Source organism: Crocuta crocuta, unplaced genomic scaffold (assembly GCF_008692635.1).
Source record: "Crocuta crocuta isolate KB4526 unplaced genomic scaffold, BGI_CrCroc_1.0 scaffold56, whole genome shotgun sequence".
Taxonomy (NCBI): Eukaryota; Metazoa; Chordata; class Mammalia; order Carnivora; family Hyaenidae; genus Crocuta; species Crocuta crocuta.
In genome coordinates this window covers 2,543,494-2,560,064 of record NW_027531334.1, presented here as the reverse complement: position 1 = coordinate 2,560,064, position 16,571 = coordinate 2,543,494, and the positions used below count along the sequence as shown (strand labels likewise).

The 16,571-nt window shown below is 35.9% G+C and overlaps 1 protein-coding gene across 9 annotated transcripts in view; it reads right to left on the bottom strand.

Moving 5' to 3' along the window:
- Positions 1–16,571, bottom strand: part of SPICE1 (spindle and centriole associated protein 1) — a 60,861-nt gene that overhangs the window by 27,499 nt on the left and 16,791 nt on the right. For 7 of the 9 annotated variants that reach the window (XM_077771846.1, XM_077771853.1, XM_077771849.1 and 4 more), the window contains 3 exons: positions 13,413–13,515; positions 11,875–11,981; positions 9,184–9,299 (listed from right to left, as the gene is read on the bottom strand). In XM_077771846.1, coding sequence (XP_077627972.1) covers positions 9,184–9,299; positions 11,875–11,981; positions 13,413–13,515 — 326 coding nt within the window. The remainder of the gene's footprint in view (positions 1–9,183; positions 9,300–11,874; positions 11,982–13,412; positions 13,516–16,571) is intronic. The other 2 variants (XM_077771852.1, XM_077771854.1) reach the window with 1 other exon arrangement.

The window sequence follows — 16,571 nt, the reverse complement described above, 5'->3', positions numbered from 1 at the left end:
TAGAGGCAGAGATTGGAATGATACAGCCACAAGCCAAGGAAGACCAACGGACATCAAAACCTGGAAGAGGCAGGGGCGCCTGCGTGGCTCAGTCAGTTAAACATCCAACTTCACCTCAAGTCATGATGTCACAGTTCGTGAGTTCAATCCCTATATGGGGCTCTGTGCTGTCAGCTCAGAGCCTGCTTCAGATTGTCTGTCCCTCTCTCTCTCTCTCAAAAGTAAAAAAAAAAAAGAAAGAAAGAAAAAAACACTTAAAAATATTTTTTAAAAAACACCTAAAATTGGCAAAGAACAGATTCCCCTCTTGAGACTGGAGGGAACGCAGCCCTGCCAAAAGCTTGATTTGGGTCCAATGAAACTAATTTCAGATGTCTTGCCTCCTGAACAGCGAGAGGATAAATTTCTGCTGTTTAAAAAGGCCACACAGGAACATATATTCACAGAAAGTTTTAAACCAGAAGGCACCTTAGAGACCATATGTTCTAACCCTCATATTTTACAAGTGAGGAAATAAAGACCTACAGATTATCTAACTATTAAATAACCCAACGTTTATTCTCCAGATTCCAAGTCTAATGCTTCTTCTGATACCTCATGTTTAATAGTTAACGAGTAACATTTTGAGATATTAGATATTCAAAAATTGGAAACAGTCTATTCACACAACTGAGGAGATAAAACTAACCTTGCCCAACCAAATAAAAAACAATAATTTGATTCAAATGTAAAGAATAAAAGCAACTTTGTACAAGATTACTTATATTTGTGTTCTGAAAGAAAAAAACTGCTTAAAAGATGACACATGTTTCTAGGTCCTTAGGAAAACAGTGACCAGCTACACCTGAATCGCTCTACTCCAAAACCCATTAGACAGGGCAACAGGAAGAGCAAACACGGCACATACCCCATACCTTCTACATTACTGTAAGACAGAGACTACTACTAACTTCAAATTAGTTATAATATAAAACACACACCAAGTTCCAGCAAAGATATTTCTTGAGCTCTTGTCAGAAACTCTAGCTAGGATCGAGGGCAGTTCAAAATGACTGCACAAAGAAGAAAGCTGAGAGCCTAATGGTGACAAAATTACCTCCAGAAAGAAAAAGTCCATTCTAGGTATGCAAATACTTAAAAAGAAAAGAAAAACACACACACAAAAACCCCAAACCTAAGCAGTCACAATACTACCAAGAAGTGTGTAGAACCCAAGGTGGTGAGACTTGGAAGGGCAGCACTTCTTGATGTGAACAGGAAGGAAGAAGTGCTCTTAGGAGGCTGAGTGCTGAGGGCAAAAAGAAGTATATTATCTTAACACATTTAACTAGGGAGAACGGTTCCAGACAAAAAAGGAACAGTACTGGAAGACAAATCAAGTTTCACCTCTTGATACTTAAAAAAAAGAAAGAAAGAAAAAAGCATCCATTAAAATAACTGTGCTTCACTGTAACTGAGAAGAACTACTCCAAACTCCCAACCCTCTCCACAAATATACGAACTAAAACACTCTACATCCATGCAAAGACGGTATAACAAAACAGAAAATATAACTGAAATATTCCAGCTAATAAAAATTTCTCCCCTCCAAAGAAAAAGCAGAAAATAAACTGTGACAAAACACTTTAAGTGGAATTAAATACACTTAAACAAGCATTTGGAGATATATATCTTTAATCAGAAATTCCAACACTAAGACCAGATAAGGACAAAACCCAAGAAGAAGCAAAATAAGAAGTGATTGAACTCAGTAAAGAAAACCAAGAAAAAGAAAAACCCGGAAATAAAGATTAAATTACAATGTGTCCAATGGAGAATTGCTAACTAAACATTTAATAAGGAAGACTGAAGAATTATAGGAAAACAAAAAAATATATAAGAATAAATTAAGGTTAGAGAGAAAATACTAGGAATAGAAGACAAGAAACATCACTTTTATGTATATAAAAGGAGCCTCTGAAAAAGAAAAACAAAACAATGATATCAAACTAATATTTGATACTACAACCCAAGGAAACTTTACAAGAAAAAAAAAAAGAAAGATGGGCGGCTGGGTGGCTCAGTTGGTTAAGCGTCCGACTTCAGCTCAGGTCATGATCTCACGGTTCATGGGTTCGAGCCCCATGTCGGATTCTGTGCTGGCAGCTCAGGGCCTGGAGCCTGTTTCAGGTTCTGTGTCTCCCTCTCTCTCTCTCTGCCCCTCCCCCACTCATGCTCTGTTTCTGTCTCAAAAATAAATAAACTATAAAGAAAAATTTTAACAGAAAGAAGAAAGAAAAGAACTCAATCTATACACCAAAAAAGGCAGCTGTGTTGAAAAAACTGACCTGAAAAGGTAAACCCAAGACACAGCTTAGCAATATTAGATTTTAAAGATTACAGAAATAAATTTTAAATATAAAGGAAATTAAGTACCTACATAAAATGCCAAACTATTTATAAGGGCAATAAAATTATTCTAGCATCAGACTTGTCAAAGCAACATTCAAAGGAAACTAAGAGTGGAGGAGAATTTTCAGGAAAATGAGGAAACTTAAGGAAACAATGTATCAATCAAAGATTTCCTATCCAGCCAAGCTGTCCCTCAAGCTTTTAAGCTCTCAAGAACTCAAGGAATACTATATTCACAAACCCTATAGCATGAACTCTGTCTGACAGATCCAACCAAGAGTTAACTAGGGAAACATCAAAAAAGGACTGATGATGACCATTTATATTTAATTGTAGCTTCAAGACTAAAACAAAATTGGCAATACACAGGGAAGAGTAACATATAAATGTTTTATGTTCTGTCAAAGCCAAAAAACGCAGCTAAAAGAGAAGGCCAGAGAGAAAAGGGAAAGAATGAGACTACAAAATAATTTATTTGTTGTACAGGAAGTAGGTAGAAGTCAAAACTCCATTTAAAGCCAACACACGAGACAATAAAAGATTAAAGAAAATCGGGGAATAAAGTCTCTATAAAAGGTAGATATAAAGGCAACCAACCAGAACAAAAGTACAAACTTCTTAGATACCAACAGGAATTTTTAAGAGAACAGAGAAAACATCACACAGAGAAGGAAAACTGCAATTACAGTATAACACCATAGTACTATAAAACAATATGACAAAGGTGACATCAAATACATCAACTATATTAATAAATATTACAGGCTATAACTTAATTAAGCTAACTTAACGAATTAAAGGAAAAAAAAGATTCTCAAACTGGCTAATAAGGCAAGACCCAACTCTAAGTTAAAATAAAAAACACACCTAATACACAACTATTTAGAAAGGCTAAAATAAAATGATGAGGAGAGGAACCAGGTAATTAGAAATAAGAAAGCAGAGATTTCATTCCTGATATCAAACAAAGCAGAACTGAAGCCAAAAGGTATTAAATGTGAAAAAGTACAGTTTATAATGCTAAAAGCCATATTTCACAATGAAGATACAATACTTATGGATATCCATGTACCAAAAAATGCAATAATCACCAGTACAAGGATAGAGGTATTTTACAAAGAGAATTAAATATACTTAAACATCAAATGTGAAGAAAAACAGAAACACGCTAACAGTCAGAGACTTTTAATACATTACTCTCAACATAAGATAGTGGCAAAAATAAGACACAGAAAAAGTAAACAACATAATCAGTGAAGTAGATTTTATGGATATACATATAGAACTTTATACCTTGTTAATATAGAATATACCTTCTTCTCAAGCACACGAATGGAACATTCACAAAAATTTAAACATATATTAGGTCACAAAGAAAACATCATTAAGTTCTGCAAGTAGAAATATTATAAACCACCCTCTGAGTATAATAAAATTAGAAATAAGAATACCAATAACAAAGAGGCTCTTCTATTTGGAAAGATTTTTTTTAAACCTTCTATTAAACAATTCTTATGTAAAAGAAAAAATACAAACTGAAATTACCTCATTTCTAAAATAACAAACCACTACATATTAGAATATATGTTACACATTTAAAGCAGTGACCAGAATAAAATTCAGAACCTTAAACGTGTTTATCAATTAAAAATAAAGTATGAAAGGGGTGCCTGGGTGGCTCAGTTGATTGAGCATCTGGCTTCAGCTCAGGTCATGATCTCACAGCTCGTGGGTCCAAGCCCCGTGTCAGGCTCTAAGCTGACAGCTCAGAGCCTGGAGCCTGTCTTTGGATTCTGTGTCTCCCTCGCTCTCTACTCTCCCCTGCTCATGCTCTCTCTCTCAAAAATAAATAAAACATTTAAAAAATTTTTTAAATAAATAAAGTATGAAAATAAATATATTCAATTACCAACTGCAAAAGAAAGCAAAGTAGAAAAAAGCAAAGTAAACAGAAGAAAGCTAAAAGAAGCAAAGAGTGAAAATTGATAAGAAGACATCAGAAAAACAGTAGCTCTAATTAATAAATCAAAATCCAGGTTCTTTGAAAATTTTATAAGATACACCAATCACTAATTAACCTAATTTTAAAAAGTCGGGAGGGAGGCAAAGAGAAATGAAGAAGGGGAGATAAGCATGAAGGCAAAAGGCATTTTTTAGAAGTATAGAGATCATCTGCACACCCTATGGAAATACACGGTTAAGACTATAAAAACTGTCCTAAGAAAATATAACTTACCAAAATTGACTTGAGGAGAAATAGAAAGTATAAATAATCCACTCTCCATGGAAGAAAAAAAGTTATTATGATACTTTGCCACAAAAAAGTACCATGTTCAAACAGTTTCGCAGGGGAATTCTACAAACCTTTTGAAAAACAGAGGGTCCCCAAACTACATAAATTGTTTTAGGAATTAAACAATTAGAAAATGTTCCAGATGCTTCTCATGAAAACAAATATAATATTGTTAACTAAATCTGGTATTAAATTTTAAAAATTATATACAATATTATTTATGAATATTAATGTAAAAATACTAAATAAAATATTAACAAACAGCATCCAGCACCACAATATGAAAATAATACACCATGGCCAAGTGGAATTTATTTCCAGGATGCAAGAATAGTTCGATATTAGGAAATCCATAATCTAATCCACCATTATCAATAGATCTAAGCAGGAAACTCATATGATTATCTCTACAGATCTTGAAAAAGTCAACACTCATTCCTGATTTAAAAACAAAATAAAATAAGAACTGATAGATATTTTCTTAGCATTGTTAAAAAACAAAAATCAAAAAGAACAAAAACTTCACTTCTAAAACCAGAACTTTACTTAAGAGGAAAGAGTCACTTTCACAGATCAGGGACAACACATAGACAGATGCCCACTATTTTTTTTATTTTCACTATTTCCACTATTATTTAATACCATCCTATAGCTACTGCAATATACAAAAGAAAGCAACTAGAAATATAACATTTAGAAAATATATAAAACTTTGTCTATTTCCAGATGACATGATAGAATACCTGGAAAACTCCAGAAAACCAATGCTAAAACTAATTCAACCAAGATTCAATTAAGGTAGCAGAAGATCAAGATAACACACTAAAATCAATAGCCTTCAGAAATAAACACAAACAACTAGTTAGAAGGTATAATGGGGGAGAAAAAAATCCCATTTAAAAGAGTAACAAAAAAAATTGAATACTTAGGGATAAACAAAAAATGGGCAAAGTCTATGTAAGAAAAATATTAAATCATTACAAAAAGAAAAATATACAAATGGAAAAACATACTTTGTTCTGGATAGTATAAAACCCAACATAATAAAGATGTCAGTTCTGCCTAGTTAATTAATTTACTTTTTTATTTTTTTAAATCTTTATTTTTGAAAGAAAGAGAGAAAGAGTGAGACAGAGAGAGCAGGGGAGAGGCAGAGAGAGAGGGAAACACAGAATCCGAAGCAGGCTCCAGGCTCCAGAGCCTGACTCAGGGCTCGATCCCATAAACTGCGAGATCATGACCTGAGCCAAAGTCGGAGGTTCAACTGACTGAGCCACCCAGGAGGCCCTGCCTAATTAACCTATTAATAGAACAAAAATACCAATAATCTTTTCTAATACAGCTGGGTAAGTTGATATTAAAGTTCACATGGATAACTAAACATGTGAAAATCATGAAGAAAACTCTGAATTAAAAAACAGCTATGAGGCAAGTCCATTCAAACACCACAAACTCTCTCTAATTAAAACAGTCTGGTATTAGAGCATAACTAGAGCGATAAGGCTAATGGACTAGAATAGTAAATCCAGAAACAGATCCAAGTACACATGGTAACTTATAAACACAGGTAGAATCTGAAATCAGTGGGGCAAGGCCAATCCTTTTATTTATTTATTTATTTTACAAATAGTTTATTGTCAAGTTGGTTTCCATATAACACCGAGTGCTTATCCCCACAAGTGCCCTCCTCCATGCCCATCACCCCCCTCCCCCCCACACCCATCAGTCCTCAGTTTGTTCTCAGCATTCAAGAATCTCTCATGGTTTGCCTCTCTCCCTCTCCCCCACTATTTCCCCCCTTCTTCTCCCCCACAGTCCTCTGTTAAGTTCCTCCTAATCCTCCTATACATGCAAACATAAGATATTTGTCCTTCTCTGCCTGACTTATTTTGCTCAGCATAACCCCCTCAAGGTCCATCCATGTTGCTACACATGGCCAGATTTCATTGTTTCTCATTGCCATGTAGTATTCCATTGTATAGATAAACCACATCTTCTTGATCCATTCGTCCGTTGATGGACACTTAGGCTCTTTCCATGTTTTGGCTATTGTTGAGAGTGCTGCTATGAACATTGGGGTGCATGTGCTCCTATGCATCAGCATTTCTGTATCCCTTGGGTAAATTCCTAGCAGTGCTATTGCTGGGTCATAGGGGAGTTCTATTGTTAGTTTCCTGAGGAACCTCCACACTGTTTTCCAGAGGGGCTGTACCAGTTTACATTCCCACCAACAGTGTAGGAGGGTGCCCGTTTCTCCACATCCTCGCCAGCATCTAGAGTCCTCTGATTTGCTCATTTTAGCCACTCTGACTGGCATGAGGTGGTATCTCAGTGTGGTTTTGATTTGTATTTCCCTGATGAGGAGGGATGTTGAGCATCGTTTCATGTGTCTGTTAAGGCCAATCCTTTTAATAAATGGTGCTGGGCAATTGGGTAGCCATTTAGAAAAAGAGAAAAATTGAATTCATAACTCATACCAAATAATAAACTCTACCAAATACCAAAATAAACTCTAAATGGATCAGAGAACTAAATGTAAAAATAAACTACACCTGATATTAGAAAAAAACATGAGTGAATTCCTCTAAAACCAGTTTTACAAAAGAATTTCAGAATAATTCAAGATCCACATGTAAAACAATGAATAATATATTCAGATACACAGACACACACACACACATACACACACACACATTTTAACCCAAAAATCCCCCTCCTAACAATTTACTCTAAATGTGAATCTCCAATAATACAAAAATACACATGCACAGGTTATTCACTACAGCATTTTTGTAACTGAAAAACATTATAAACCACATAAAGTCCCATAAATATGTGGCATTGGGATACATGGAAAACATATGCAGAGAAGAATGAAACTGGACCCCTACCTTATACCACTCACAAATATAGACTATTACTAATGGAATAACGACTCAACCGGCAGACCTGACACAGTAAAACTCCTATAAGACAGCATAGGGGGAAGCTCCTTCACATTGGTCTTGGCAACAATTTTTAGACCTGACACCAAAAGCACAAGCAATAAAAACAAAAATAAATAAGTGGGACTACTCAAACTAAAAAGCTTCTGCACAGCAAAAGAACTGATCAACAAAATAAAAAGGCAACCTACAAAATGGGAGAAGATATTCACAAATCATATATCTGATAAGGGGATAATATCCAAAATATATATAAACAACTCAAATAATTCAATAGCAAAAGAAAAAAAATAATACAATAAAAAGGGCGAGATGCAGAGGATGTAAGGAGACGTTTTTCCAAAGGAGACATACAGGTAGCCAGCAGGTACATGAAAAGATGTTTAACATCACTAATCATCAAGGAAATGCACATCAAAATGACAACAAGATATCACTTCACACCAGTTAGAATGGCTATCACGAAAAAGTGAAGGGGAAGGGGCGCCTGGGTGGCTCAGTCGGGTAAGCGTCCAACTCTTGATTTCAGCTCAGGTCATGTTCTCTCTCTCTGACCCCCTCCCACTCACGCACATGCGTACGGGCACATATGCTCTCTCCCTCTCCCTTTCCAAATAAATAAATAAACTTAAAAAAAAAGTCAAAGGGAATATGTTGGCAAGAATGTGAAAAAAAGGGAACTCTTATGCACTGTGGCAGGAATGTAAATTGGTATAGCCACTATGGAAAACAGTATGGAGATTCCTCAAAAAATTAATATAACTACCATATGACCCATCAATCTCACTTCCGTGTATATAATCAAAGGAAATGGAAACAGGACCTCAAAGAGATATCTGCACTCCCATATTCACTGCAGCACTATTCACAATAACCAACATATGGGAACAACCTAAGTATCTGTCAACCAAAAATGAATAAAGAAGGTATAGTATATAAATACACAACAGAATATTATTCAAGCATGAGAGAGAAGGAAATTTTTGTTATTTGTGACGACACAGATGCACCTTGATGGCATTTTGCTAAATAAAATTAAGTTTTATGGAGAAAGACAAATATTCTATGACCTCACTTAAATATGGAATCTAAAAAAGCTAAACTCATAAAAACAGAAAGTAGAGTGATGGTTACCAGGGTCTGGAGGAGTGGGAGAGGTGGACAGGGGGAAACAGTTCAAGGGTACATGCTTCCAGGGATAAGATGAATATCTTCACACTGTACTTCATATACAGCATGGTGATTATAACTAACAGTACTGTATTATATACCTGAAACTTGCTAAGTGAGTAGATCATAAATGTTCTCACCACAAACAAAGAAATGGTAATTATGCAATATGATAAAGGTATTAGCTAATGCTATGGTGGTAACCATGCAAGTGTATCAAATCAACACATTGTATACCTTAAACTTATACAATATTATATGTTAATATTATGTCAATAATATGTCAAGACATAATATTATTATATATCAATAAAGCTGGAAAACAAAAGTAGCAGCCTTGGAAGAAAGGGAAGCATGGTAGATATTGATGCCACATACACATACCTGTCTACATTCGTATTTGATGGAGAGTTGAGAGAGTTATCCAACTCATTCTCACTTTCTCCAGACTGGCTGTTAACAGTTCCTTCTTCTTCTTCATCATCTACTTCATTAAGAGCCTTTCTCAACATAACAATAAAAATAAAAACACAAGTTGGATATATGCACTCATCCTTTCTTTTTTTCATAACAATAGAGATCCCTCCTTCTGAGGCTAACATCTCCACAAGTGCTCTAGAACCTAAGCCCTCTCACCTCCATTCTACTTCATGACCTTCCATATCCTGCCTCTCCAACCTCTCTCTCTGTACTGGCTTCAGCTCATCCACATTAAATATGAACAAGTCTCTCTCATTGTATCTTCTCTCTTTCACCACCAAACCTCTTAAAGAGTCATCCCCCACTTCTCATTTACCATCTGTACCCTACAATTTTGCTTCTGCCTTACCATTCCACTCAAACTGCTCTCTACAAGGTCAACATCCTCCTCTGATTTGTTCTTAAATGAAACAGGTATTTTTTAGTCTTTGCCTTCCCTTACTTCTTTGATTCATTAGACAATAATTACCACTCCTCTCTTTCCTTCAAGATTTTCTTGATACACTCTTCCTTTTAATTGGCATGATACCATATTTCCCTGGGGTTTTTTTCTGTTCCCAATCTCCTTTATTGGTTCTTTTCTTTCTGCCATTTCTTAATATCTGATGGGACTCAAGGTCCTCCCCTTGGACCTTTTCTCCTCTCACCTGACTCCCTTTCTGAATGATTGTATCTAGTTCCAAAGCTGCAATTACAATTAAAATGCTGTGAATTCTCAATTTTTATCTTCACCCAGATTTCTCTGGAGTCCTAGACAAATATATCCAACTGCCTAAAAGATATCCCTAGTAGACATCCTACATACATATAATAAACATGTCCCAAACTGGTCATCTTCCTAAGCCTCTTCTATTATTGTTCCTGCCATATTACCTAAGACCATGAACAGCATCACCACCTACTGAGATGCTTAAGCCAGCCAACTGGGAGTTATCTTTCTTTCTCATCCATCATATCCAATCAGCTTCCAAATCCTGTCAATTCTATCCCTTTTTAATCTCTCAATGTATCCCTCTTCCCCACTATCTCCTTCTTGACTGCCACAGCTTAGGTTAGGCTCTCACTACTTCCCACTAAAATTCTATCCTAGGGTGCCTGGGTGACTCAGTCGGTTAAGCATCCAACTTCAGGTCAGGTTATGATCTCGCAGTTCATGAGTTAGTTCATGAGTTCGCGGCCCACATCAAGCTCTCTGCTGTCAGCGTGGAGCCTGCTTTGGGTCCTCGGTCCCCTTTCTGCCCCTTCCCTGCTCATACTCTCTCTCAAAAATAAACAAACATACATACATACATACATAAAATTCTATCCTGAGTCTTCTAATCAAATCCTCTCATCACTTTCCTCCTTCCCAAACCCATCTTCCACTCTATAGTCAATTTCATTATGACTCTACTCTTCCTAAAATCCTTTGGTGGCTCTACTTTTACTTCCTGGTTCCTTAGCCCTTCATTACCTGGCTCCTCCCTGTCTCTCTAATCTGAGCTCTTGTCAGTTTCCCCATCCCCATGAAAGAGACCATGGTATCTGAAAGCTACCATTTTTAGTAAATGCCAAAACATAATGGTTTCTGGCTAGAGATATGGCTAATGGGTGCTGGCTATTTAAAACATGTATTATTCTACTTAACTGCCTTTGTAAATAGAAAACAGGGTACTTAACATGTTTTTTTATGATTTTGAACCTTGTATTTCCCTAGAATCAATTGATGATGTATATGTCTCATAGGACGTATACATAACTTAGGAAATTGCATTAAACAGGTATTGAGTCCTAGTCAATTCAAAGAAGTTGTTTTATTTTAGTATTAAATTATTCATGTGCTTCTAAAAAATGTTTCCCACCTCAAAATTCTAAACATTTTAATTAATGAATAGTTTCAATTAGGTTAGAATAGAGTTAATTAACATTTTACCACTAAAATAAACTTTCCCATGTAACTAGACAATAAATTCCAAGTTTCCTGGGAAGCTACTTTTTAAACACACTATTAGAGGGGACTAACATTTAATCAAGAACTAGTATCTGAAATTATGTTAGGTATTTTACATAACTTATCTCAGCTAATCCTCACAACAACCATAGTAAGTATATTCTCTTCCCATTTAACAGAAAAACCAAAAAACACTGAGTGGATTTAGACACCTTAAGAAATCAACCCCCAATCAAAGAGCTAGTAAGTAATAGAATATAAACATAGATCCACCCGACTCCAAAGTGGAAGTAAAAAGACTCCCCATTACTTCCATACTGGCGGGTGGAGCCTAGCTTGAATGCCATCTCTGATGCCAACAAGCTACGTGATCCTGGATAAGACACTTAATTTTTCTGAACCTCAGTTTTTTCTTCTGCTAAATGGAGATAATAATAGTACCTACCTTGTAGGTAAGTACTCAATAAAAGGTAGCTATCATTATGCGGTCCTATCTCATTTGGTATAAACATTACTCACAGAACGTTCAATGTGCTTGAGTAAGAACAATTCTAGCAACCATAACTACATATTTGTTGATATTTAAGCTTTTGAAATGTTTACCACAATACCTACATAAGCTTAATTTCCACATAAGCATGATGGCTATGAGGACAGCACATTACCTTAGACTCTATGACAGATTCACTAAGAATTGCCTGGGTGACAGGGTCTTGATTTACCACGATGGGTCCCTGAGAGGAGTCAGGAGCCACTGTTATATTCGGAAACCCTGCAGAAGAAAAATAAGTAATGATGATTTTACTTCATTGAGTTAAATTGACTTTACAAGCAATACACATTGCCATAGGTTTGTATTATCACATGAAAATCTTTTTTTTTTTTTTTTTTTACAAATAGTTTATTGTCAAGTTGGTTTACATATAACACCCAGTGCTCATCCCCACAAGTGCCCTCCTCCATGCCCATCTCCCCCCTCCCCCCACACACCCATGAGTCCTCAGTTTGTTCTCAGCATTCAAGAGTCTCTCATGGTTTGCCTCTCTCCCTTCTCTCTCCCTTTCCCCCACCATTTGTCCCCATCTTCTCCCCCATGGTCCTCCATTAAGTTCCTCCTAATCCTCCTATATGTGCAAACATATGATATTTGTCCTTCTCTGACTTATTTCGCTCAGCATAACACCCTCAAGGTCCATCCATGTTGCTACACATGGCCAGATTTCATTCTTTCTCATTGCCATATCACATGAACATCTTAAATAATAATAATAGCAGCTCACATTTATAAAACACTATATGCTAGTCACTGTTCCAAACATTTTTACATATATTAAGTCATTTTACCCTTACAAAATCTGATGAGGCTGTTACCATTATTATTTTACAGGCCAGTTAACTGAACCTCAGAGAAATGACGCAAATGGCCCAGAGTCACACCAACAAATGGTTAAGCCAAGATTCAAACTTTACACTAAAAACTAATGCTCTGTTTTTAGGGATTAAAGTAAACAATGGATTATATACACATTACAGTGAATAATGCTATGTATCTGACGAGAAGAAAATTCCCTAAAAGGGAGATTTAGCAGATTTAGACTTCAAATTAAGCTTTACTCAAGTTATATGCAAACACAAATACTTTATATGGTAACTTATATGGCAACTTAATGTTAATAAACTGGAAATTAATTCATATTTTAAATGATAAAATCTTGTACACTGCACCATAAAATCCTAGTAAATAATAACAATTTACTTTTGCTTAGCTCAGTAATTTGTAATACCTAATATTCTTAGTGAAAAAAAATTATAATGAATCTATGCCTAACAACTCTTACATGCTATTCATTCTAGAATAGTTGTGCTATAAATAATGTGGTGCCCGAGGGGCACCTGGGAGCCCAGTCAGTTAAGTGGACAACTCTTGGTTTCGACTCAGGTCATGATCTCACATCTTCATGGATTCAAGCCTTGTGTTGGGCTCTGTCCTGATGACATAGAGCCTGCTTGGGTTCTCTCTCTCCCTCTCTCTGCTCCTTCCCAGCTTGCGTTGTCATTCTCTCTCTCAAAAATAAATTAACTTTAAAAAATAAATAAATAAATAATGTGGTGCCTGAAAAAAGATTTAAAATTCTTCCAAGTAGCCAGCTGTGGGCTATGGTTAATAAAAAAAAGAAGTTTTTGTTTGAATTGAATATGTTACCTGTGCGTCTACGAGGAAAATCAACAAAAAGATCTTTTGCTTCAGCCATCAAATGATCTGATTTTTCCAAAACATCCTGCATCTGGTATTGATCAGAAAGAATCTAGACACGTGTTAATGATAAATATATTATTCAGAAAAATATATATACGTATACTTATAAAATCACAAAGGAAAAGTCCATACAAAGGTACACAGCATAATAACCAAAGGTCTATCTTTCTAAAATCCTTCAGTGACAATATCCTTAAGTACCAGTAGATGGGGCTATTACAAGAATTAGTAGATTTCATACGCTTGGCCACATCCAAGAAATACATTATTAAATTGGGACCCAGCACACATATAAATATCTAACAAAATATAAGTTTTACTTAAATTTACTCTTTGAGAACCACTCTGAAACTTTCTTTTTAGTTCCTATTTCATTTTTTTAAAATAATGGCTGCAACATACTAACTCAATTTCACAATCCACTAAAAAGTTGTGATCCACAGTTTGCAAACACTGATTAAAGATATAAATCTCTGAGCCATAAACTCAGAGGTGTTTCAACCTTTAAACTGTATATCATAACCCTAAGCTGGATCATGATGAACAACTTAGAGAATATGGGCTAAGTTTTAGGGCATCAAACAAAAAAGTGATGCTTCTGTATTTATTAACAAGATGGATTTTTATCCTGGAGGGATGAGAACTCAAAAAATAACAGTAGTGCCTCTGATTAGGCACTTTCAACTTGAACTTTCATAATTACAAGCAGATATGCAGGCAAGTCAACTCAAGCCACCACCACCAGATGGCATTCTTAAATTGAAAGGAGTCACAAAATTGGAAACTAACCAATTTCCAACACAGATTTAAAACAATAAAGCATCTGGCAACAAATGGTCTTGCCAGAATCTTTCTAGCCCATGGAAACAGGTATATAATATAACCTTAGTTATTGTTTGAGGACATTGAGAAAATAACAAGAATAAAATTCTATTTTCCCTTCTCCTGCTGTGGCCAACCAGGTTGGCTAGCTCAGTAGATGAGAATAAAGTCTGACTTTGTTCCTTCCACAAAGAGTAAGCTTTGGAACGGTATAAGGCAGAGAGCACATCGGGAACCAGAAGACTGGGATCCTAGGCCCAGTCAAGGGGTACTAAGCAAAATCCAACCTCTTTAAACCTAGTTTGCTAATATGTAAATGAAGATACCATCACCTTCCCCAAACCCAAAGGGTGTTATAAGGATGTGGACACACTGAAAACCTATGTGTTTTCTAGAGATATTTGACAATGTTGTTACAACTTAAATTATATTATCCCATGAAACAAATTTCTGTCCCTGGTTGGTGATTTTGCAAGTACATATAATACATGCAATTAAGGTGTAGGTAAGAATAAATGGAACATCATAATCTATCATTTTAACTAGAAAAATTACACATGGAATATTTCCTAATAGCAGTTTGAGTTTACTATTTTAAAAAAAAAATCACTGACCTTCCATCAAAATAAAGAGATGTAACTGACAGAAGCAGATTACTGAGGAATAATTTTATATCAAGATCTGATATTAATTAAAAAGGTCTTCAGTAAAGCCGCTGCCCTGCTGTACTCTGCGGGTCTGCCCAGCCTTCTAGGGGCAGATGGCTTGAAAGACCAGAGATCAGATCAGTATATTGGCTTTCTCTCTCTAGATTTACTTATCAGCTCCTCTCTGATAAAACTCATCCTCTTGACAGGTAAGCCAATATCTGCAAGCCCATCTGTATACATTACTTCCCCAGATGGGTTCACAGAGCACAAGACCAGAGTTATGAATGGTGGTATACATCCTGGATTTGCAAAGGACTGGCCAAGGTCCCTTCAGAAACATTATAAAAACTTCTCATCCGAGCACTTTTGTTCTCTGATAATAAAAACCAGATTGAAATAGGAAATTGCAGAGAGGCTTGGGAAGTTATACTTTTAGAACTTATAAAATCTTTTTCAAAGTCTCCCTCTCTCTGAATCTGGACCCTCATTTGCTTGATACCCATGACATGAATGCATCCATCCTACAGCAAATGCCAAAGAGCTTTTCTCTTAATTTTTACTAATCCAGAAGATCAGCCCTCGAGGATGGACTGGTAGCTCCTAATGCATAATGATACGGCCTACACAAATATTCCCAAGGAGCCTTCTTCCTCTGATCCTGTGACATCTGTCACAGGCCTCTGTCCCTGAACAGAGACATTACAAATTTAACACTGAAATAACAGATACACATATCCTTTGACTCAGCAATTCTACTTTTAAGAATTTATCCCATAAATATAGTTTTACATGTACTTAAAAACATTCAAGGATAGTCAATGTATTATTTATAGAGACAAGGCAGGTAATAAAATGTAGGTGACAGACCTACTACTTATCCACCAGTATCTTTTCTTTCTTCCTTTCAACAGCAGAATCCCCAAGTTTTAGCCAAGTACATAGCTAGATTTCCTAATCATCATTCTAGGTGAGAATGCTCATGTGAATTTCTGGACAATGGGAGACAAGCCAGAATTTCTGGGTGGTATGTAAAGGGAGTAGCATGCATTCTCTTCCCCTTTTCATGCTGGCTGGAATACAGCTGAAGGAAGCTGGAACTGCCTTTCTCTCCTCAGAGATAGAAGCCCTGGAATAAAGGGCTCCAGAGCCCCAACCAACCACTATTTACCTCTGAACTGTTTTATAGAGAGAAATAGATTCCTATTTTGTTTAAACCACTATATTTTGGGGTCATTTTTCTTCCAGAAGCCTAAGCTTTACTCCAGTACACTTCCTAAATGTCCACCAATAAAGTAGTAGATAGATAAATTGTGGTACATCTGTATATTATCTTGTGGAAAAAAAAAAAAAGAAAGAAAAGAAAGAAAAGAAAAGGTAGATTTCTAAATACTGACATGGAATAACCTCCAAAATATATTGTTAAATGGAAATAGCTGAATCCTACTAACAACAAAGGTTCTGAACCCTGGTAACATATTAAAATTACATTGAAACTGTCTTAAAAAATACCTACATCACAGGTCCACTAAATCAGAATGCCCTTGTATAGCTACATCTTGGTCCAAATGTAGTGATTTTTTAATGGAAGTTCTCAACCCTGACTGATCTCCTGTGCAGCCAGTGTTGAGAACCA